Source organism: Oncorhynchus masou, chromosome 33, assembly GCF_036934945.1.
Source record: "Oncorhynchus masou masou isolate Uvic2021 chromosome 33, UVic_Omas_1.1, whole genome shotgun sequence".
Lineage (NCBI taxonomy): Eukaryota > Metazoa > Chordata > Actinopteri > Salmoniformes > Salmonidae > Oncorhynchus > Oncorhynchus masou.
Genome location: NC_088244.1, coordinates 32,404,184 through 32,428,752, shown reverse-complemented (window position 1 = coordinate 32,428,752; position 24,569 = coordinate 32,404,184). Strand labels below are relative to the sequence as shown.

The 24,569-nt window shown below is 43.0% G+C and overlaps 1 protein-coding gene and 1 pseudogene across 2 annotated transcripts in view; both read left to right on the top strand.

Annotated features, from left to right (window-relative positions):
* LOC135528301 (lysine-specific demethylase 5B-B-like) overlaps positions 1–18,731 on the top strand; it is a 36,460-nt gene extending 17,729 nt beyond the window's left edge. The window contains exons 10-28 of one of the 2 annotated variants that reach the window (XM_064957285.1): positions 933–1,052; positions 1,167–1,325; positions 1,506–1,687; positions 1,909–2,071; positions 2,184–2,303; positions 2,399–2,593; positions 2,921–3,102; positions 4,470–4,594; positions 6,167–6,317; positions 6,513–6,627; positions 7,869–8,224; positions 9,482–9,620; positions 9,754–9,933; positions 10,048–10,197; positions 10,387–10,836; positions 10,977–11,061; positions 11,252–11,460; positions 14,774–15,037; positions 15,271–18,731. In XM_064957285.1, the coding sequence (XP_064813357.1) occupies positions 933–1,052; positions 1,167–1,325; positions 1,506–1,687; positions 1,909–2,071; positions 2,184–2,303; positions 2,399–2,593; positions 2,921–3,102; positions 4,470–4,594; positions 6,167–6,317; positions 6,513–6,627; positions 7,869–8,224; positions 9,482–9,620; positions 9,754–9,933; positions 10,048–10,197; positions 10,387–10,836; positions 10,977–11,061; positions 11,252–11,460; positions 14,774–15,037; positions 15,271–15,399 (3,474 nt within the window). In that variant the 3' untranslated portion in view covers positions 15,400–18,731. Of the gene's footprint in view, positions 1–932; positions 1,053–1,166; positions 1,326–1,505; positions 1,688–1,908; positions 2,072–2,183; positions 2,304–2,398; positions 2,594–2,920; positions 3,103–4,469; positions 4,595–6,166; positions 6,318–6,512; positions 6,628–7,868; positions 8,225–9,481; positions 9,621–9,753; positions 9,934–10,047; positions 10,198–10,386; positions 10,837–10,976; positions 11,062–11,251; positions 11,461–14,773; positions 15,038–15,270 lie in introns of those variants that run through there. The other variant, XM_064957286.1, reaches the window with a different exon arrangement.
* Positions 18,732–18,882: 151 nt separating this feature from the next.
* LOC135528302 (leiomodin-1-like) lies at positions 18,883–24,439 on the top strand (annotated as a pseudogene).
* Positions 24,440–24,569: the final 130 nt, after the last annotated feature.

Below are 24,569 nucleotides of genomic sequence, written 5' to 3'. Positions count from 1 at the left end.
CGGAATGTTTAATGACCCAAAAATACACTATGCTTCATTCAAAGAATCAACACTTTATTTCATATCGTACAAAGAACGCCTATGTAAATGGTTAGTGGGATTAGACATTCATCTTACTCCAAAACAACAGAATAGTCATTTGAAAAGTGTCGAATACAAATAATAAGCAGAATGTCAGGGCTGGGCTGGAACAGAAACCTGCACACCCAGTAGCTGGATCTCTAGGCGCAAGGTTGGCCGTACATGTTCTAGGTCTACGCATTGTTACTTTAAATAGTATATTTGTAGTCCTACAACCAATTCTAACAGTAAACCAGTAGCATCTGTTACCCATTGGAGACCCTTCAGTCTCTCCAGGACTTGGGACTTCCTTTGGGACTTTCATCTGCAGACTGGGTTTAGTAGCTTTCACTGATCTCTGTATCTGAGGTTAGGAAACATGGACATTTAGACTACGGCTTTCTTTGTTATTCTCAAGTGATATAAAATATGATATGTTTCATTGCAATTGTGTTTTTGTATTATCATAGTTCTCTCTTTGGGACTGGAAATCTATTCATTAGCTAGCTAGCTTAGCTACTATTTGGGTAGCTAATGTTGTTTTTAGCAGGTCAAGCTAACTTTTGTGTCATTTAAAAAAATCTATATATTTGATGGCTGTCTATCCTATGTAGGATAGACCGCCGTGATAAACAACTTAACCGTGTGCTATACATCATCCTCGCGTCACCTGCTGCTAACCTTGCTATCCATGCAGCCACAACGTAACAGCTGTTGTTTACAAATGCAAGTTCTTTGCATTCCAGTGTTTCACTTCCACTCCTCCTCAAAAAGCCATTTAAAAGCTCTATGCGGAATGTGTTTGTCTGTGAAAAGAAAACTGTTATTAAGGTGTGATTTCTACCCTTTTTTCTTCTTCTTCTTTTGAACAGGAGTGCAGCAAACCTCAGGAGGCATTTGGCTTTGAGCAGGCATACAGGGACTACTCTTTGCGGGCTTTTGGTGAAATGGCAGACTCCTTCAAATCTGATTACTTCAACATGCCAGTTCATGTAAGTAGAATGTGTCTAATCCATTAAGGAAGGTCTTACAATTTTAACCTGTTGTAAATTGATTCACAACTGTCATGAAATGGCATTTTTAAAAATTTGTATTGTTTGTTTCAGATGGTTCCCACAGAGTTGGTGGAAAAAGAGTTCTGGCGCTTGGTGAGCACCATCGAAGAGGACGTCACAGTGGAGTACGGAGCAGATATAGCCTCCAAGGAGTTTGGGAGCGGATTCCCCATCAAGAATGGAAGATTTAAGGTTTCAGAAAAGGATGAGGTAGGCAGCTGTATTCAAATTAATGGGTAACCAAACCAATTCAGTATATCACACAGTAGACTCACGATATAATGGAAAAAACGTGTCTTTCAATTTTAATGTCTTGCCAATGTACCATTTTGAATTGGAATAAAAATAGATTTAAAAAATGGCTACACTCTTTCTCATGATCTCTTACAGAAGTACCTGAAGTGTGGCTGGAACCTGAACAACATGGCGATGATGGACCCGTCAGTGTTGACTCATGTCACAGCAGACATCTGTGGGATGACTCTACCTTGGCTCTATGTAGGCATGTGCTTCTCCTCCTTCTGCTGGCACATCGAGGACCACTGGAGCTACTCCATCAACTACCTGCACTGGTACTGATGTTGTCCAACCACTCTTTATTTAGGGATGTTGAAACTAAGTAATTAGTAACATGGTACAATCATAACACAAAGTGCCCTTTAGCTTATGATCAGGGATTTTTAGTTTTCCACATTTTCTGTTTGGAGTCAGGACAATATTTTCAAGCTATTAATATCACCTTGGATACCTTATTTGCATGATGTTCAAGAATCAAGTTTTTTGTTTTTGAAAGGGGGGAGCCAAAGACATGGTATGGAGCACCTGGCTTTGCTGCGGAACAGCTGGAGGCTGTGATGAAGAAACTAGCTCCAGAGCTGTTTCAGATTCAGCCAGATCTCCTCCACCAGCTGGTCACCATCATGAACCCTAACACCCTCATGTCCTACGGGGTTCCGGTAAGTGTCTCCCTCAATGTAACTAGACTTACACCCACGTATTTCCATAGAATACTATATCATTTCAGTAACTGAGACATCATCTTGAAAGCGATATTTTCTGTGTCCCCAGATTTACAGAACCAATCAGTGTGCTGGTGAGTTTGTCATCACGTTCCCCAGAGCCTATCACAGTGGTTTTAACCAAGGTTTTAACTTCGCTGAGGCTGTCAACTTCTGTACTGTGGACTGGGTAAGATACTCATTGTCTTCCTCATTGATATTGCAGGGGTTAGTTTATGTGAAGTGGACTGTTTACTAATATAGTCTCTCTTTGGTTCATCTCAGATGGCATTAGGCCGCCAATGCGTTGACCACTACAGACTACTGCATCGGTACTGTGTTTTCTCCCACGACGAGATGATCTGCCAGATGGCCTCCAAGGCCAACAGTCTGGACGTGGTCCTGGCGTCGGCTGTCCAGAAGGATATGAAGGATATGGTCAGAGAGGAACAGGACCTACGAGATAAAGTCCGCAAGATGGTAAAGTGCACCTACAACAGACATTTTTCACTTTTCAAATCAATTAAAGTATTTTTTTTCTTCTAAAAAATAAGTGAGTAATAAGCAATATTATTATATCATTGCTTTATATTTCTGTATTTTTCAGGTCATAATATATCACAATATATTATTTTGATAGGCAGGGAAACGAGACCTAAACAGATCATTTTGATGTCTGCATTTTTAGAGGCTTATCAAACACTAATGATATATTGTTCACTCCAATTAAGGAGAACAGCTGTCTGGTTCCCCCGTCTCTCGGGTCTTCGTTTATAACATGATTGGGTCTGTGTCTTTCTCCCCAAGGGGGTGTTGCGTTGTGAGCAGGCGGAGTACGATCTCCTGCAGGATGATGAGCGGCAGTGTGCCAAATGTAGGACCACCTGTTTCCTGTCTGCCATCACCTGCCCCTGCAGCCCCGGCCAGCTGGTCTGTCTCCACCACATCCAGGACCTCTGCTCCTGTCCCCTCACCAACTACACACTGAAGTGAGTCATGTCTCATGTCCTGTCCACCGACGCATCTAGTCTATCCACACCCGTTTGGCTTTAATCTCCACAGATTTTTTTCCCTTTTGCACACTGAAGTGAGTCCCGGGGTGCATTCAACAGGGCACAATGTTGTCAAACGTTCAAATAGAAATACTCTATATAAATAAAAACATGTGTTCAAAGTAGTGGATTCAGCTATTTCAGCCACACCCGTTGCTAACAGGTGTATAAAATTGAGCACACAGCCATTCAATCTCCATAGACAAACATTGGCAGTAGAATGGCCTTACTGAATGAAGACTCACTTTTAACATGGCACCATCATAGGATGCCACCTTTCCAACAAGTCAGTTTGTCTGCAGAGTGCTGAAGAATGTAGAAATCATCTGTCCTCAGTTGCAACACTCACTACAGAGTTCCAAACTGCCTCTGGAAGCAAAGTCAGCACAATAACTGCTCATCGAGAGCTCCATGAAATGGGTTTCCATGGCAGAGCTGCCGCACACAAGCCTAAGATCATCATGCTCAATTCCAAGCATTGGCTGGAGTGGTGTAAAGCTCCGGCGCCATTGGACTCTGGAGGAGTGGAAACACGTTCTCTGAAGTGATGAGTCACACTTTAACACCTGGCAGTCCGACAGACAAATCTGGGTTTGGCAGATGCCAGGACAACACTACCTGTCCCGAATGCATAGTGCCAACTGTAATGTTTGGTGGAGGGATAAGGGTCTGGGGCTGTTTTTCATGGTTCAGGCTAGGCCACTTAGTTCCAGTGAAGGGAAATCTTAACACTACACCATACAATGACATTCTAGAAGATTTTGTGCTTCCAACTTTGTGGCAACAGTTTGGGAAAGGCCCTTTCCTGTTTTAGCATGTCAATGCCCCCGTGCACAAAGTGAGGTCCGTACAGAAATGGTTTGTCCAGATCGGTGTTGAAGAACTTGACTGGCCTGCACAGAGTCCTGACCTCAACGGCATCGAACACCTTTGGGATGAATTGGTATGCTGACTACGAGCCTAATCGCCTTACCTCACTAATGCTCTTGTGGCTGAATGGAAGCAAGTCCCCGCAGCAATGTTCCAACATCTAGTAGAAAGCCTTCCCAGAACAGTGGAGGCTGTTTATAGCAGCAAAGGGGGGACCAACTCCATATTAATGCAAATGAGATGTTCGACGAACAGGTGTCCACATACGTTTGTTCATGTAGTGTAAGTTGTGTAGAACAAACATGCCTCTGACATGTAGAATAAGGAGGCACATCAGCTCCTTTAATTACATATCTGTAGTCCCCGGTGTCCTCAGATGGCTCATCTGCTCTGGCTTTGACCTCTACTGATATTGTTCCCTTTTCCACTTTCAGTTATAGATTTACACTGGATGATCTGTACCCCATGATGAACGTGGTGAAGCAGCGAGCTGAGACCTACGACGAGTGGGCATCCCGCGTGACGGAGACTCTGGAGGCTAAGTTGGACAAGAAAAAAAGTGAGAGACAAATTCCGCTTGTCTATATGAACCTTAATCTGGGTTTGGAAAACCGCCCCTTAGAGTTGAACTGTATTCACTCTGAACAAAAATATAAATGCAACGTGCAACAATTTCTGAGGTTTTACTGAGTTACAGTTCATATAAGGAAATCAGTCAATTCACATGAATTCGTTATGCCCTAATCTATCGATTTCACATGATTTGGGAATACGGAAATGCATCGGTTGGTCGCAGATAATTTACAAAACAAGGTAGGGGCGTGTAGCAGAAAACCAGTTAGTATCTGGTGTGACCACCATTTGCCTCATGCAGCGCAACTCACCTCCTTTGAAAAGAGTTAATCAGGCTGTTGATTGTGGCCTGTGGAATGTTGTCCCACTCTTCTTCAATGGCTGTGCGAAGCTGCTGGATGTTGGTGGGAACTGGAACGTGCTGTCAAACATCCTCAATGGGTGACATGTCTGGTGAGTATGCAGGCCATGGAAGAATTGGGACATTTTCAGCTTCCAGGAATTGTGTACAGATCCTTGCGACATGGAGCCATGCATTATCATGCTGAACCATTTCGATTTTTTATTTAACCTTTATTTAAATTGAACAAATTCTTATTTACAAAGATGGCCTCCCCCGCCCAAACCCGGACAACGCTGGGCCAATTGTGCGCCGCCCTATGGGACTCCCAATGACAGCTGGATGTGATACAGAGGTGATGGCGGAGAACGAATGGCACGACAATGTGCCTCAGGATCTCATCACGTTATCTGTGTGCATTCAAATTTGCCATCGATAAAATACAAATGTATACGTTATCCGTGGCTTCTGTCTGCCTATTCCCTAACCCCACCGCCACCAGGGGGCACTCTGTTCACAACGTTGACATCAGCAAACCGTTTGCCCCAACTTCTGCTATCTGCCCGGTACAGTTGAAACCGGGATTAATCCGTGACGAGCACACTTCTCCAGTGTACCAGTGGCCATCGAAAGTTAATATTTGCCCACTGGCGTCGTTTACAATGCCGAACTGCAGTTAGGTCAAGACCCTGGTGAGGACGACGAGCACGCAGAAATGATTAGGTTTTGCAAACCCAATGCCAAATTCTCTCAAATTAAGTTAGAGCCACCTTATAGTACAGAAATTAACTTTCAATTCTTTGGCAACATCTCTGGTGGACATTCTTGCAGCCAGTATGCTAATTGCACGATCCCTCAACTTGGGACATCGTGTTGTGTGACAAAACTGCACATTTTAGAGTGACATTTTATTGTCCCTGCACAAGGTGCATCTGTTAATGATCATGCTGTTTAATCATCATATTGACATGCCACACCTGTCAGGTGGATGGATTATCTTGGCAGAGCAAAAATGCTCACTAACAGGGATGTAAACAAATTTGTGCACAACATTTGAGAGGAGCTTTTGTGTGGATGGAACATTTCTGGGATCTTATATTTCAGCTCATGAAACATTGGACCAACACTTTACATGTGATGTTTATATTTTTGTTCCGTATAGTTGTGAATCAGGCCTCACATAACCTATTGGTTGAAATGTTGACCTTCTCTCCCCAGGCTTGTCAGTCTTCCGCTCCCTCATTAACGAATCAGAGTCCAAGATGTTCCCTGACAATGACCTCTTGCGTCAGCTCCGTTTAGTCACACAGGATGCAGAGAAGTGCTTCTCAGTGGCCCAGCAGCTACTCAACGGCAAAAGGCAGACTAGGTACCACTAACACAGTCAGATGTAACAGGAGTATCAGCACTGGATCATTTCCCTCCCCTGCCCACACATGATCAACTATGTCTTGAATATTCAATTCCTCAACCAACCAACTGTTTATTTAAATTTCATTACCAGTTTGATTCAAGGGTTTGCATGATGCAGTTTGATTCAATTGTTGTGATAATTCTCTCTCAGGTATCGGTGTGGTGGGGGGAAGACCCAGAGCCAGCTGACCGTGCAGGAGCTGAGGTCATTTGTCAGGCAGCTTTACAACATCCCTTGCAGCCTTCCTCAAGCCCCCAAATTAAAGGTCCAATAGATACTACATGCCATGCAATGAGGAAGTTCAATATCTAAATGCCATGATATTGCAGCCATTAGGAAATGTCATTGGAATTGATTAGACCTAACTAAGATGACTGTGGAACTATGTTTAACGCGATTGGTCAGAGATGGAATGCAAATTTCGGTCAATTTTCCTGCCAATTTTAACCGACCCTCATTAACCAGTTAACCAACTGCAAAAATAAATCCCAACAGTAAAATGACATGACACAGAAAATGTTATGCATGCATACAAGGAACAGACATTTGGCTCACAGCCAAAAGGCTATATTTAACATGCAACTATTGTAATGAAGCAGCTAATAAAACAACATTTTCACACTTTCACCAGAATGTAAGTCTGTCAAACACAGTTCTTAACAGCACACCTGATGTGAGCGGTTCCATATGACAGAGATCAACATTTCTGTTAGAAACATGGAAAGAGAGGGAATCCAATAGCAACAACTATGATGGGTTGCTAATATGAGTGGGATGGTGCCTTTGGCTTCTGGACAACGAAAGAAAGTTGACATGGAAAATAAATTCCATGTTTCTATGGTCGGATTTTGGCTCGGCTACTTTGAAGCAAGGTCAGACATGCCTCATAATAGGAAGTAAAATATTCAGGTTTCAATAAATGAAGTATATTTTACCAAATTGCATAGAGCCTCCAGCTCCGATTGCAAAGTGGTGGGTGATGCGCTTAATAGCCTGCCTACCGTTGCCTAATCCTATGCACTTGAATGGGAAGTGCGCTTCAATTACGAGTTGAGGAAGTAAAATAGTATCAATGAAAAGCTGGGGCCCCTATTTTTAATCGTGGCCATCAAAACTTTGTTTTTCAACACGTGATTGCGTTTAGAATTGTTGCGCAATGACTGGGCTTTTCACTCCAGCAGAAACTAGCTGTTTGAGGAGCAGCTGCAGCTCTCGCGCTGTTCGACAGGTGATATTCCACTCAAACTAGGGTCTGTATGCTGTGCGAGTGTGATAAATAAAATGCATGACGACTAACAAAAACACATGCGCCAATTTAATTTCATTACATTATTCAAATTAACCTTTTGACCGATGTGCATGACCGATCAAATGTTAACCGTTAACATCCCTAATCAGAAAGTATTCCTCTCAAGGTTAAAGCATAAACCCAAATAAAACCCATCTGAATCCTCAATCATTGTAGAATCGTATTCATAATGATATGAATGACGTTTATTTCCTTAGGATCTCTTGAATTGCATCGAAGACTTCCAGCAGCACAGTGAGAAAGTTCTGATGGATGAAGCCACCAGCACAGCCGTGATCCAGAGTCTTCTAGACGTTAGCTTTGACTTTGATGTGGAGCTGCCTGAACTTCCAATACTACGGGAGAGGCTGGCACAAGCCCGTTGGCTGGAGGGTGTGCAGCAGACCAGCGCCCAGCCCTCCACCCTCACCCTGGAGACCATGCGGAGGCTGATAGACCAGGGCGTGGGCCTGACCCCTCACCCCTCCGTGGAGAAGGGCATGGCTCATCTGCAGGAGCTGCTCACGGTGTCTGAACATTGGGAGGAAAAGACCAGCATCCTCCTCAAGGCCAGGTGAAGGTCGCACACACCGAAGATTTCTCGTTTACATCTGTAATCTTAAACTGTAAACCAGGTATTTCAGGGTTGTTGTTTTTTTTTAGGAATCCGATGTCAAAGAAGACAGGCCAACATTTTAGATGAGTGGATTTTAACAATAGGTCATCTTCTGGGCTTTGTTATTCTGGATCATTTAGACCTGAATTACAATAATTGTGTCCTCAGAGATTCAACTCTGGGTCTTGAATTTGAACATTCTCTACTCTTAGCCAAAATGAGCCATGTGGTTATGGCACTTATATTAAAGCTAGTGAGGTTTCTCTTTAACGAATGTACAAACATACGGGATTACTGATTTGTACATTAGCAGAACTACAGTATGTCAGTGTCCCTGATTTTGCTTCATTTTAATTCCAGCTAGTGCAAAAATGCTGCTGCTAGAATATTCAACAAGATCTACAACAAGTGAGCATGCATATCTAGTTCTGCTTTCATCCCATTTGGTACCCAGTGCATTTTAATAATCACTGTCACCGGCATTTTTTTTCAAAACAGCTTTTTTTTTAATGGCATGGCTCTCCAAGGAATGTGCATCTATTCTGTGCGCGCCACATATCCACGGTTTTAGCAGTCTTTTTCAGTCCAGTTTTAATTGTCTGCATCTTTCTAGAGCTAGAGTTCTCATTCAAATGTTCTGTCATTTTAGTGCTTAGTATAGTGAGAAGTGTCTTTTCTTTTTATCTCCTCAAGGACGGATGGATAGTTTGTTTCTTTATGACTTTATCAGTATGTTGAACATTTTCTTTATTATAGAATTGTGCACAGCCCAGACCACGGTAACTGTATATGTCACCAATGGTTTGAAAGTGTATCATGGTTGCAAGGGGTCAGTATAGATGCCGATGTAAAGCTACTAACACTAAACAATCCATCAGCCGTCAGAGGAAAAACGTTGCATGGTTCACAACCCTCACAACAGTGATGTCTGCTTACATCAGAAAGATCTTGAATTGACCGTTTATGAAAGACGGAGTGAATAGCAACAAATATTGAACAACAAGGGAAGTGAAATGTCTTAGGAATTGTCAAAGGTTTTTTTTCATGATAGTATATTCATATTTTTATGATTGACACACACCTGAGGACATTTCTCCATAGTCCATACAGATGGATAAATATGATAATGTATGCTTCCTGTCAGCCGGATAACTGGGCCCCCCGTGTGCTGGTGACTGACCAGTCTTTTGACCTAACTGTTTTCTTCTCCACCAGGCCCCCCCCATCTATAGAAGTCCTCTCTGAAGCAGCTGAGAAGGTGGTGGGTATACCTGCTTACCTCCCCAATTGTCTGATGCTGAAGGACTCCATCAGTAGGGCCAGGCAGTGGCTTCAGGAAGCAGAGGCATTTCAGGTACGGAAGAATAAAACTCCACGTTTTCACAATGGTGTTATACATGATTTTTATAGAAACAATGCTCCCAGGTTGACATGTAAAAGTGGAACCATTTATGTATAGAAAACCTCTATTCTGTGTACTTTTCTAGGATGGAGAGTCCATTCCATTGTTTGACAAGCTCTCTGATATGGTTCTACGAGGACAAGCCATCCCAGTCCAGCTGGACCCTCTAAAGCATCTGGAGTTTCTGGTAACAGAGCTGCAGGCCTGGAAAGAGTCTGCAGCTAAAACCTTCCTCATGAAAAACTCTCACTTCACTCTGCTTGAGGTAATCGGCTGCAATGCACCACCTATGAATGTTCCATGAGTGATGTACAATATAAAGCAGTTTATTTCCCAGGGCTTCATTCACCAGAATTCACAATTTTGTTCTTGTCCACAGGTTCTGTGTCCAAGATTTGAGGTTGGAGCAGGGTCTCCGAAAAGGAAGTCGAAAAAAGCTAAGGACTGCAGTAAGAAGAAGGTGGTGAAGCTAGACTGTCTCAGTGATGTGGAAAAAGCCCTCTTAGAGACCAAGGACACTACCTCAGCTGTAAGTACACCGACAATGGCCATGTCTCAAACTGAATACATATTTTATTTTTCAACTCAGTTCAAAATGCGGACCTTGGCTTTCTCTACTTCTTTCTAGTACTGGATATGTATTGTATCTCAATGCATGTTGGACATTAACTTGCATTCAAATTCTATAAATTGAAATGATTTTACGTTTATTTACCAGCTGGCAACTCTCGGGGAAGTGCGGTTACGGGAGATGTGGGCCATCTCCTCCCTCCGGGCAGCTAACGAGTCCAAGCTCCTCCCCACGGCAGACTGCATGGACCTGAAGGTGTGTGTGTGTCAGAATCCCCCCATGGGAGCCATGTTACAGTGTGAGCTCTGCCGGGACGCCTTCCACAGCGTGTGTGTTAGGGCTCCCTCAGACTCCCGTTCAACCCAGGCCTGGCTGTGTCCAGACTGCCGACGCTCGGAGAAGCCCTCCCTGGACAAGGTCCTGTCCTTGCTGGCGTCGCTGCAGCGTATCCAGGTGCGTCTACCGGAAGGCGATGCACTTCACTATTTGGTTGAGAGAACAGTCAGCTGGCAACAGCGAGCGCGACAGGTCTCTGCCTCCTGCGGCCTTCCAGACCTGGAGGAGAGCTTTAGAACTTCACCATCTGCGGTTGGAAAGGTCAGTCACACCCCTTCTCTGAAATGTAGTTATCTATCCATTTTAAAGTGATATAATTCAGAGTTATGTTAATGACCAGATTAGTAATGAATTTGATATATATATATATATTTTTTTGTTTGTTATATATATATAAACAGCCACCATGTTTGACTCCAGAGTGGAACAGGACAAGTCATGATCAGATGGTCTTCTACACCGAGCAACGATGCATTCCTCTGCAGGGTCAGTTCTGTGTTACAAAGCAGTGTTGTAGAATCATTTGTCTTTCTTATTACCAGCTGGACTTTTTGACAACATCATTATATTGATTAGCGCTCTACTGATGACTACTGATTATTTATTTAACCAGCACGGTAGTTGATTGAGAACATTTGTCTTTTACAATAACCTGATGTGTGCTGTGCTGCTGCAGGTCTGAGTGTGGAGCTGGAGGAGCTGATGGTGGAAGGGCTCCTGCTACAGGTGTCTCTGCCAGAGATCACACAGCTCTACCACGTGTTACTGAATGGGCTGGGAACGCATCACACCCACGGACGCACGTCACAGCAAGAGGACGACCCCTCGGACTGTGACAAACGCAAGCAGTGCAACTCTCAGGGAAGAAGCTCTCCACAAAAAGAGGTGTGTGTGTGTCACCCTGCTAACTATCAAGTACTGTAACGGAGTACTTGGTGGACTGTATATTCTACTTTATGTTCGCTCTCGTGTGATGATAAGGGCACAGATGACAAGACGGAGGAGTGCGGTCTAGGTGGTTTAATGAGGCTGAAGATTCACAGTACGGGCACGGAACAGCACCGTGTATGTAGCATGGATGGGCCAAGGCACTTAGTGGTATGGCACCTTGCAAGAAGTGTGTACGTGGTCTGCAAGTAAAGAGAGAAATAAAGATGCAATATTGAATGCCAGATGTAGAGTGTATATATAATACAATCTCTAGTTCACGATACTATAAACAATATGCATTGTAATAATAACGTGGTTATAATGGCTTAATGCTATACAAGGCAAGACGGAGCCATGCAACATGACCCCACTAAGGTTCAGACCCAGGGCCCCAAGCTTAATGATGAGCTTTGAGGGTACTATGGTGTTGAAGGCTGAGCTATGGTCAATGAATAATGTTCTTACATAGGTATTCCTCTTGTCCAGATGGGATAGGGCAGTGTGCAGTGCAATGGCGATTGCGTCATCTGTGGATCTATTGGGGCGGTATGCAAACTGAAGTGGGTCTAGAGTATCAGGTAAGATGGAGGTGATATGATCCTTAACTAGCCTCTCAAAGCACTTCATGATGACGGAAGTGAGTGCTACGGTGCGATAGTAATTTACTTCAGTTACCATTTCTTGGGTACAGGAACCATAGTGGACATCTTGAAGCAAGTGAGGACAGCAGACTGGGATAAGGAGAGATTGTCCGTAAACACTCCAGACAGCTGGTCTGCGCATGCTCAGAGTACGCGGCTAGGTATGCCGTCTGGGCCGGCAGCCTTGCGAGGGTTAACACTCTTAAATGTCTTACTCACATCGGCCACAGAGAATGAGAGCCCACAGTCCTTGGGGTCAGGCCGCGTCAGTGCCACTGTGTTATCCTTAAAGCGGGCGACGGTGTTTAGCTAATCCAGGAGCAAGACTTCCGTCTCTACGACGTGGCTGGTTTTCTCTTTGTAGTCTGTGGTTGTCTGTAGACCCTGCCACATACGTCTCGGGTCTGAGCTGTTGAATTGCGACTCCACGTTTTGCCTGTTTGATTGCCTTACGGAGGGAATAATTACACTGTTTATATTCGTGCATATTCCCAGTTACCTTGCCGTGGTGGTTGCTTTCTGTTTTGCGCGAATGCTACCATCTATCTGCGGTTTTTGGTTTGGGTAGGTGTTAAGTCAGTGGGAACAACATCCCCTATACACTTCCTGATGAACTCAGTCACCGTGTCCGTGTATATGTCAATGTTATTCTCAGAGGCAACCCGGAACATATCCCAGTCGCCGTGATCTAAACAATCTTGAACCATGGATTCCGATTGGTCAGACCAGCGTTGAATAGACCTTAGCACGCGTACTTCCTATTTTGACTTTCTGCATATAGGAAGGAAGGTGCAAAATAGAGTCGATCTGATTTGCTGAAGGGAGAGTGGGGGAGGGCCTTGAAGCCGTCCCGGAAGGGGGAGTAACAATGGTCGAGAGATTTTGTAGCACGGGTACTATAGGCAATGTGTTGATGGAATTTCGGTAGTGTGTTCTCAAATTCCGTTTTGTTTTAAATCCCCACCTACAATAAGTGCGGCCTCAGGATATGTGATTTCCAGTTTGCAGAAAAGTCCAGTGTAGTTCCTTGACGGCTGTCCTGGTATCGGCTTGAGAGGAATTTTCACAGCTCTTACTATAACCAAAGTTAATTATCTTGGAAGTTAATACTGTCGACATTTGATTAAGATATTCTAGGTTGGGTGAACAAAAGGACTTGAGTTCCTGTACATTATCACAATCACACCATGTGTAGTTAATCATGAAACATACACCCCCGCCTTTCTTCTTCCCAGAGAGTTCTTTATTCCTGTCTGCGCGATGTACTGAGAACCCAGCTGGCTGTATGGATGGGGATAGTATACCTGGAGAGAGCCATGATTTTGTGAAACAGTATGTTACAGTTCCTGAGATCCTTGCCCTAAGCTCGTCTACTTTATTGTCCAAGGACCGAACATTAGCGAGTAAAATACTCTGAAGTGGTGGATGGACTCAAAGTCCACTCTGAATACCTCTTCTCTGCCGGCGGCGTCTTTGAGCAGCCTCTGGAATAAGTTCAAATTGCCCTCCGCCTTCTTCCCGGAGAGTTCTTTATTCATATCTGCACTGTGTACTGAGAACCCAGGTGGCTGAATGGACGGGGACAGTATATCCAGAGAGAGCCATGATTCCGTCCCTGATATCTCTCTGAAAGGAGATCCTTGCCCAGAGCTCGTCTACTTTTTTGTCCAGCGACGGAACATTATCGAGTAATATACTCGGAAGTGGTGGATGGTGTTCACGCCTCCTGAGTCGGAAAAGATGTCTACTCAGAATACCTCTCCTCCGCCGGTGGCATCTTGGAGCAGCATCAGGAATAAATAAAATTGCCTTGTGGGGTATGAACAAAGGATTCAAATTCGAGAAAGTCGTATTTCTGATCGTAATGTTGGTGAGTTACCGCCGCTCTGATATCCAAAAGTTATTTCCGGCTGTATGTAACAACACAAACGTTCTGGGCTAATAATGTAAGAAATGACACAAAAAAAACGAAATACTGAAAAGTTGCTTAGGAGCTAGAAGCAGAGCTTCCATGTCTGTCGGTGCCATCTTCTGGACATCTATACAGGGTATGTAAAAAAGGCACTAAGGAACATTACACAATACAAATTCTAGGATAAATGTCAGAAATAATATGATCGGCGAGATGGAGCTAGCAAGCAAGCTTTGTTACAGTTGCTAGCTCTTGATGGCTCGCAGTAGAAACGCATAATTAGCGTATCCATAAAACGACAATATTGTCCCCAATTGCGTCTTTAGACAAACACCTGAAGGATATTAAATATGTACTTGCATATCAACAAGGATGCACACTGGCCTTGGCTAACACAATGAAGCTAACTTGTGGAAAACCACAGATTGGCTGGAACTTTCTCTCACTTGACTTCTCTGAGCTGGAATTGCCCAGCATGTTTTTCTCCATTTCACTGGTGGGCGGAGCTACAGCTCTGATATGACCAACTTCTATCTATTCGACTTTGATGACTACCATTTCTCCACAGCCTTTCATACAAATACATTAAATTAAATTGTATGTATTTTTATTATTGGCCTATAAAAGCATTTAGTTTATTACTGTTACCGTATCATCACTGATGAAAATAATAAAGTTTACTTACTTTAAGATGTTGTGTTATTTATCTCTTCAGGATGGCCTGAAAAAGGAAGTAGTTAACGGAGCAGAGAAGAAGGCCAAGCGACGCCTGGAGAGGGAGGCTCTGGAGACAGAGCGCAGGGACAAGGCCAAGAAGCTCCAAAACAAGAGACAGAAAATGAACAAGGAGAAGAACCTGGAACGCAGGGCAGCCTCGACCTCCTCATCTCCTCGTTCCGACTTCTCCCAGTCAGAAGACTCTGAAGAGGAGATGGCCATGTGTCCAGCAGAGGGATGCCAGCAGCCAGAAGGAGATGAGGTCAAATAAATCACTCACTGATAAGAAAACATGAAATAATGAGTAATATTTTATTAATTGCGAAAAACCTGATTGACTGGCTGCTAGTGTTGGAGTTCAAATAAAGGAGAGAGGGACAGAATGCCTAGCAGTTTGTTAGTAGTAGAAATTGTCAAATGTACTGAATGTTCAGTTCCTTGTCTGTCTTATGTCACTTGAGTTTTCTTTATTTGGTGTTTTTGACTTAATTTCAGGTGGACTGGGTCCAGTGTGACGGCAGCTGTAACCAGTGGTTCCACCAGGTCTGTGTGGGTGTGACAGCCGAGTTGGCTGAGAAAGAGGACTATGTGTGTGTCAGCTGTACAATAAGCGATGGCCGCTGAGGATTTGAGGAGAGAATGGATGGAGTTTTGGAAGGAAAGTCTGACGGTGTTCGGCCTACTCCGTTAGCAACCTGGCCACACAAGTCAGGATGTCACAGACCTAGCCCTCCCTTGTCCTCATCCCCTTTGTGACAACGGTGCTATCTCCTCCTCTTTATTGGGTTGTTGTCCAGAACTATACTGTTTGTTACTTTTTTTTGTATTTTTTACATATTTTTCTTTCCTCCTTTGAACTGTTTGTGGTTGTGACATGATGTGGAGTCAGTGTGCTGCATGGGTTTCCATATAATGGGTGGTGCAAAGGAGTCAAACAATAAGGCACTCTAAAGATCCAAGGGTATCTTGAACTTCCTTGCATGCAAAACCAGAGACAGATGGTTAAGGTCCCCTCCTTCCCCGTAATAAATCATGTGATGGAGAGAACTGTATTTTCTGGGAAACCCAATACTTAGTACTTCCATCATACTGACTTATATCAGTAGACTAAGTTTATTTTATCTGAGCAATAATGTTTGTCTCAATTGAATTCAATGGATTGGTCTCCTCTGAACTACGTGTTGATGCTTCAGCAATGGTTTGATGTACAGAACAGAAAGCGTATCGACTGGGGTAAGTTACAGTTGTAGACTAGCAATGTAGCAGACAGAAGGACCTGGATCAACTGCCACACACTATACAGTGCCTTTGGAAAGTATTCAAACCCCTTGACTTTATCCACATTTTGTTACATTATAGCCTTATTCTAAAATGGGTTAAATAAATACAAATCCTCAAATCTACACACAATATCACATAATGGCAAAGCAAAAACCTGTTTTGGGAAATTTTAGCAAATGTATTAAAAAAATACATAAGACTTCAGACCCTTTGCTATGAGACTTGAAATTGAGCTCAGGTGCATCCTGTTTCCATTGATCATCCTTGATGTTTCTACAACTTGATTGCAGTCTACCTGTGGTAAATTCAATTGATTGGACATGATTTGGAAAGGCACACACCTGTCTGTATAAGCTTCCGCAGTTGTCAGAGCAAAAACCAAGTCATGAGGTCGAAGGAATTGTCCGTAGAGCTCAGACAGGATTGTGGCGGCGCAGGTATGGGGAAGGGTACCAAAGAATGTATGCAGCATTTGAAGGTCCCCAAGAACACAGTGGGCTCCATCATTCCTAAATGGAAGAAGTTTGGACCCACCAAGACTCTACCTAGAGCTGGCTGCACGGCCAAACTAAGCAAACGAGGGAGAAGGGTCTTGGTTAGGGAGGTGACCACTAACCCGATTGTCACTCTGTCAGAACTCCAGAGTTCCTCGTGGAGATGGGAGAACCTTCCAGAATGACAACCATCTTTAAAGCACTCCACCAAATCAGGCCTTTTATGGTAGAGTGACCAGATGGAAGCCACTCCTCAGTAAAAGGCACATGACAGCCCACTTGGGAGTTTGTTAAAAGGCAGATTCTGACCATGAGAAACAAGATTCTCTGGTCTAATGAAACTCTTTGGCCTGAATGCCAAGCGTCACATCTGGAGGAAACCTGGCACTATCCCTGCGGTGAAGCATGGTGGTGGCAGCATCATGCTGTGGGGATGGTTTTCAGCGGCTGGGACTGGAGGGAAAGATGAATGGAGCAAAGTACGGAGATCCTTGATGAAAACCTGCTCTGGGGCGAAGGTTCAATGCAGGACTGGCTTCGGAACAAGTCTCAATGTCCTTGAGTGGCCCGTACTTGAACCCGATCGAACATCTCTGGAGAGACCTGAAAATAGCTGTGCAGAAATGCTCTCCATCCAACCTGACAGAGCTTGAGAGGATCTGCAGAGAAGAATGGGAGAAACTCTCCAAATACAGTTGTGCCAAGCTTCTAGTGTCATACCCAAGGCGGCTCGAGGCTGTAATTGCTGCCAAAGGTGCTTCAACAAAGTACTGAGTAAAGGGTTTGAATACTTATATAAATGTGATATTTATGTGTAGAATTTTTATTAATATATATGTATGTATATGTGTGTATTAATAAGGTTGTAACCTAACAAAACATGGAAAAAGTCTAGCGGTCTGAATACTTTCCGAAGGCTCTTTTACATACCGAAGTATGTGGACACCTTCAAATTAGTGGATTCGGGTATTTCAGCCACACCCGTTCCTGACAGCTGTATAAAATCGAGCACACAGCCATGAAATTTCCGTAGACAAACTTTGGCAGTCGAATGGCCTTAGTGAAGAGCTCAATGACTTTCAACATGCCAGTACGTAAAATTTCTACCTAGAGATGCCCCGGTCAACTATAAGTGCTGTTCTTGTGAAGTGGAAACATCTAGGAGCAACAACGGCTCAGCCGTGAAGTGGTAGACCACACAAGCTCACAGAAAGGTACCGTTGAAGCACATAGTGTGTCAGAATTGTCGGTACTCGGCTGCAACATTCGCGACAGGGTTCAAAACTGCTTCTGGAAGCAACGTCAGCACAATAACTGCTGTTTGGGAGCTTCATGAAATGGGTCTCCATGGCTGAGCGGCCGCACACAAACCTAAGATCACCATGCGCTATGCTAAGCGTCAACTGGAGTGGTGTGAAGCTCCCCGCCATTGGACTTTGGAGCAGTGGAAACACATTGCTCTGGAGTGATGAATCACGCTTCACCACCTGGCAGTCTGACTGACAAATATGGGTTTGGCTGATGCCAGGAGAATGCTACCGATCCCAAATACATAGTGCCACCTGTTTATTTTGGTGGAGGAATAGTCGTCTAGGGTTGTTTTTCATGGTTCGGGCTCGGCCCCTTAGTTCTAGTGAAGGGAAATCTTAACACTGCAGCATACAATGACATTCTGGGCAATTCTGTGCATTCAACTTTGTGGCAACAGTTTGGGGAAGGTCCTTTCCTTTTTCAGCATGACAATGCCCCCGTGCAGAAAGCGAGGTCCATACTGAAATTGCTTGTCGAAATTGTGTGGAAGAACTTGACTGGCCTGCACAGAGCCCTGACCTCAACCCCATCGAACACCTTTTGGATGAATTGACTATAAGCCAGGCTTAATCGGCCAACATCAGTGCCGACCTCACTAATGCTCTTGTGGCTGAATGGAAGCAAGTCCCCACAGCAATGTTCCAACATCTAGTGGAAAGCCTTCCTAGAAGAGTGGGGGCTGTTATAGCAGCAAGGGGGGGACCAACTCCATATCAATGCCCATGATTTTGGAATGAGATGTTTGACGAGCAGTTGTCCACATACTTTTGGTCATGTAGTGTATGTGCTTGGGTGGGTCACTTTGGGAAGGAATGGAGAGAGGTAGTTTGAGACATTGCAGTTTATATTGTGGAATAAAAACATTTTCTCCTAATATCAAAGGGACGGTTTTCATCTTTTAATTTGGTCCACTAGATGTCGTAATATCAACACTTGTGTTGTACCACTATCCTAGAAGCAGGTTTCTTGCGTGATGAATGCATAAGGATTATTGGTGTTAGTCAAAAGAACCTTGAATTAAATGGCCATAATAGGCTACAAAAGTATAAATCTCTTGATGACATCATGCACAAACTTATAATAGCCCCATACAAAATATAGATGATTTAATAGCTATCAATTTGCATTTTTCCTTGTGTTGTCATATGACTCCAGTCCAGCTCCAGTGCGCTGATCTCAAATTGGGCTTTGAGCTAAACAGTTATTCGAGAGGCGGCCCAGGCAGTCCTCCTGAGAGTTTGGACAAGGAGATGGTACTGACTTATTTCAATTGCACTAAAAGACCATTTCAAAGAGAGACTGGAGAGGTCAATGAACCTGAGATTAGTGTTCCAATACAACTATTATTATCAAAGGACTTTTGGAGACCGGACGTACCAATTACGCACCGGTTTGCGTAACAGGACATTTTCGTGGGAAATAATGTGGAAAGTGCAGAATCAATGCCCCGTGGTGAGCGAGGAGGATTCCGATATTGACAAACTGTTAGCAGCTCTGACATCCGCCGAGGTGGATGAGCTGCAGCGCGAACTGACCGTTATTGACCCGGATCCAACTGTGCCAGTCGGGCTCCGGCTGAGGAACCAGACAGACAAGCAGCCGTCAATAAAATACAATAGGGGGGCGATGCTTGACTACTGTGAGCGCGAAACCAAGACACTCATTCAAAGGGAGCTGTCCTTTGAGGTATGATGCCAATGTCGTTAGTTTTGCGTAAAGGACAGCTTGTAACCAATAAAAAATACAATAGTTAGAAGTTGTTTTTGCTGGTTGAACTCTGAAATGGTGTTATTACAGTAGTAATAGTGTATCCTAGATGTATGAACAGCTGTCAATTGAGTACTTTAAGTTGGCCTACCAATTTGACACCTTATTCAAGTGCCCAAGTATATCAGGACCCTCACCCTGTCAACCCTGGATTCCAGACATTGTGTAGTAATTTCAGGATTCAAGACCAGGGATGATGAATACTTTTGTGGGCAATATTTCACCCACTAACTTCAAATATAGCTGCTGTTAGTGTCTCTACTAGAAATAAATCTATAATTGTTTGGCGTTTGACAGAAATAGGAATACAGACATAAAGTGGGGTCCCAAAATGATTGACACCCTTGCTAAGATTAGCAAAAATGACTATAAAATAGTTTACTGAAATACTGAGCTGTATTGTACGCAACCCCCCAAAAAGGGGAATTATATTTTATACTAATTAAATTGCTTAGAGAAGAACATTTTGCTTAACAAGTAATATTTTGTTTTTCTCAAAAAGGTAGGGGTCAAAATTATTGACACCGCTGTTTTCAATACCTCACCTTGTGAAGGTAACTGCACTGAGCCTTTTCCTAAAATGCATTTGAGAACACATTGGGAGGGATCGTAGGCCATTCCTCCATACAGAATCCTTCCAGATCCTTGGCCAAGCACACCATTGGTGGGTTTGGTGTCAAAATGAGTGCATAAATAGAAAAGAACCCCATACCTAATGTAAAATATGGTGGTGGGTCTTTGATGGGGCTATTTTGAATCCACTGGTCCTTGTTAAGGTCAACAGCATCATGAACTTTACCCAGTACCAGGACATTTTTGCCCAAAACCTGGTTGCCTCTGCCAGGAGGCTGAAACGTGGCCACAAGTAGATCTTCCAACAAGACAATAACCCCAAGCACACATCAAAATCCTCAGAAATTGTTAATTGGCCACAAAATCTAAATTTTGCAATGGCTATCAGTCTCCGGACTTGAACCCCATTGAAAACCTGTGGGTTGAATTGAAGAGTGCAGCCCATAAGTGCAGACTAATGATATCAATGATCTAGAAAGGATTCTGTATGGAGGAATGGTCTAAGATCCCTCCCAACTCATAAAACACTTTTTAAAGGCTCAGTGCCGTTATCCTCGCAAGGTGAAAGGCATTGAAAACAGTCATTTTGAACCCTACCTATTTTTATGAGAAAAAAAATTACTTGTTAATCAATCTTTCTCTGAGCAATTGTATTAGTGTAAAATATAAATATGACATATTACACAAGTCTCAGATCTTGACTGTGACGATACCAGTGTCCTATTTTGTAAATTAACTTTATTTTTTCAGATGATACAATAATATCCTAATGATTAATAAGCCCACTGTCTAAGCTTCTCTTTATCTTTAGAGACCCAGAGTATGTTGACACTCGGCTGTTGGATAAAGGCTCCAACAGGTTGCAAGTAAGGAATTGTGAGCTATGTTGAAACAGCTGCGTGTAGAGAGACTATAGAGAAGTCTTGTGAACGGGCAAAATGTCACCTACACACTGGGGCATCATAAATCTGAGGAGTTGCTAGGCAGCCCCATTTTTTTCTTTTTAAATCCTTAAGAAATGAACCCCTGAGCCATAAAGAGAACATGTATAAATAGCAGGATATGTGATTCACACTGTATTCAAATGTTAACCAATTATGTAGCAGTAGTATAGTTATCAATACTTAATTTCCATCCTACAAAGCTGTACTTGGCCATCTGTAGGGTGTTTGCATGTTGTCTTGTTTTCACAAAGACCCTTGAGATCTGGAAAAGTTTTTGATGAACAAGATAAAATACAGGCTCATGGAATAATGAGTCTGGTTTAATGCTGGTTCCAATTCTTAGACGAATGAAATTCCAGAGCAGAACGCTCTGACCCCATACTGCCTTTTAAGGAAACATCTGCCAGAGTTACTTACACAGTGGCTCGCAGATCCTTACCGACGCATCGCCCTGTAAGGGATGAAAATATCCTGATTGCTATATGCAAGATATACAGTTTTACAGAGGGTGCTCGTAGAGGCAAAGTTTCATAGGTTTTACATAGGCTGTGTCCTGACTTATGGACATTCCAGAAGCATTCAGAAAATATATGAAATGAACATACAGTACATTATTAAATAATGATTCATCTAATACTGCATTTCATACTTGTATGATTCATGCAACTATCTTTTCTTAAATACTTCATACTTAAGGAGCCAACAACTGACAGAGTGAAATGGGAACGCCTGAAGAAGATGGGGAAGAGCTGTGCTCGTTTCTTCTACTTCAAGTCAGATGACCCGGATGACCAGGATGTCATAGACCTAAACTTCTCTGCTGTGGAGACCACGAAGGAGGACATATCCAAGGACAAAGAGGAAAAACCAGAGAGCAAGAACTTGAAGGGTGAGGGAGGGAGTAGAGAGGAAAATGAGGAAAGAGCACATAGTAGGTTAGGAGGAGATAAGGACAAAGACAGTGGAAAAAAAAGGAAGATAAGATTGTTGAAAATAGCAGTGAAGTACAGGTTAAAGTAAAGGACAAAAAGGATAAGTGTAGTAACAAAACCCTTCACCTTATCTCAAAATTGCAAACAAAAAAAGAGGATATGAAAGAAAAGGAGGAAAAAAACAGAACAAAGACAGACTCTAAAACCAAGGACCTGATTTCAAAGCTTCGAGGGCAAGCTGAGAAAGACGATAGTAAGGAGAAAGATAAGAAAGAGAACTCTCAAAAAAGGAAGGATAGCAAGATAAGAGGAATGTTCTCTAAAGTAGAGGAAAAGCAAAAAGAACTCAGAGGTACTGAGACAAAGAAAAAGAGGAATGATGAGAAGGACAAAGAGAGAGAAAACACCCAATCCCTCAGGAAACCAAGTAGTGTCCAGGATAAGACAGAGCGACAGTGAAAAGGAAACAAAGGAATCCTAGTAAATACAGTAAGGTCAACACTGTAAACCTAGAGAACAGCAGTAGGGATGAACGCCTGGCTGGTGAAGTCATGGAGGGAGACGAGGAGGTCAGTATGTTTGATGAGCTCCTTGAGCAGGTCAGAAAAGATTACCCTTTAATGACGGAGCTCAATGTCAACAACTCAGATGTCATCAAGACCCACACTCTCATCCAATTTGCAGAAGCACTACAACGCAACACACGTCAAGATGTTTGCTTGAGCCAACACCTGGACTGACGACCATGAGGCTTATGCCATTGCCGGAACTCTGTGGAACAGCACATCTCTGACCAGCGTAATCCTTGACTCCAACCACCTCACTGGCAAGGGAATTTTGGCTGTAGTACATGCCTTAGAGAAAAATATAACCGTCACTGAGCTGCGCTTCCACAACCAGCGGCACATCTGTGGAGACAAGACAGAGACGGAGATGGCCAATGCGTTGAGAAACAACACCAGGTTGATGAAGCTGGGCTACGGCTTTGAGCTGGCCGGCCCAAGGATGACCATGAACGACATCCTGAGTCGGAACATGGACTTGCAGCGTATGATCTCTGTAATTGCAAACAAAGGTTTCTGTAACAAATATTAAGTTCTGCTTTTCTGATGTATCAAATACTTATGTCATGCAATAAAATGCAAATTAATCACTTAAAAATCATACAATGTGATTTTCTGGATTTTTGTTTTAGATTCCGTCTCTCACAGTTGAGTGTACCTATGATAAAACATTACAGACCTCTATATGCTTTGTAAGTAGGAAAACCTGCAAAATTGGCAGTGTATTGGCAGTGTATCAAATACTTGTTCTCCCCACTTGAATTTACATTCAGGGAGAATATTGGTGAATAAATCTAATCTAAATCTTTTACCCTCTTACAGGTTGATGTTCCAGAGCTGCTTCAGTAATGGGCAGGGGATCACAGGAAGAAGTTGGACTTGATACAGAAACAGAACTGCTTTTGTCTTATAGTAGTACCTGGGGTGAAGCCTTGCTTCCGTTGTTGCTGCTGAGATATGGAGAGATATCTAATGCAGTGGGTACTGTGAGTCAGAATGTGGTGTTGGTGAAACCACCTTAGGCTACACTGTTAGGCCTGTTGACTTCCATCTCCCTCAGTTGAATCTCTCCCTCCTTTTCTCCTTAGATGTTCATATTTGGTCATTGCATTGAAGACACAGTATGACGTAAGAATCATTTCTAATTATTTTTTAATTACTGGATGGTCAGTTGGATGTTCTGCTCTTTCATGTGAGGCTTTGTCCAGCTAAGAGATGGGGAGAATGGGGGAGTTGCACAGTGGAAACAGAAAAGTTCAAAGGGGAAAACAACTGAAAGGAAAGGCTTACACATTGCAAGTCACCATATTTTTTTGTATTTTTAGACAGTTAAGTAGCCGTAAGAGGAATGAACAAAGACATTTTTTAAATGTTTTTTTTTAAAGATCATTTTCCAGTGTCACGATTAAAGGATATTATATACAGAACAAAACTATAAACCCAACATGCAACAATTAATAAAAAATAAAAAAAATATTACCCCCTTTTCTCCTTAATTTTGTGATATTCAATTGGTAGTTAGTCTTATCCCATCGCTGCAACTCCCCTACGGACTCAGAAGAGGACAAGGCCGAGAGAGTTGTGTGAAAAACTGCACATTTTAGAGTGTCCTTTTATTGTTCCCAGCACAAGGTGCACCTGTGTAATTATCATGCTGTTTCATTAGCCTCTTGATATGCCACATCTGTCAGGTGGATGGATTATCTTGGCAAATGAGAAAGGCTCACTAACAGTGATATAAACTCATTTCTGCACAACGTTTGAGAGAAATATGCTTTTTGTGCATATGGAAAAAAATTCTGGGATCTTTTATTTCAGCTCATGAAACATTAGACCAACACTTTACATGTTGTGTTTATATTTTTGTTCAGTATAGCTAAATAAAACATTTAACCAAACACATAGCTAGTATGCAACACACAACTTGTA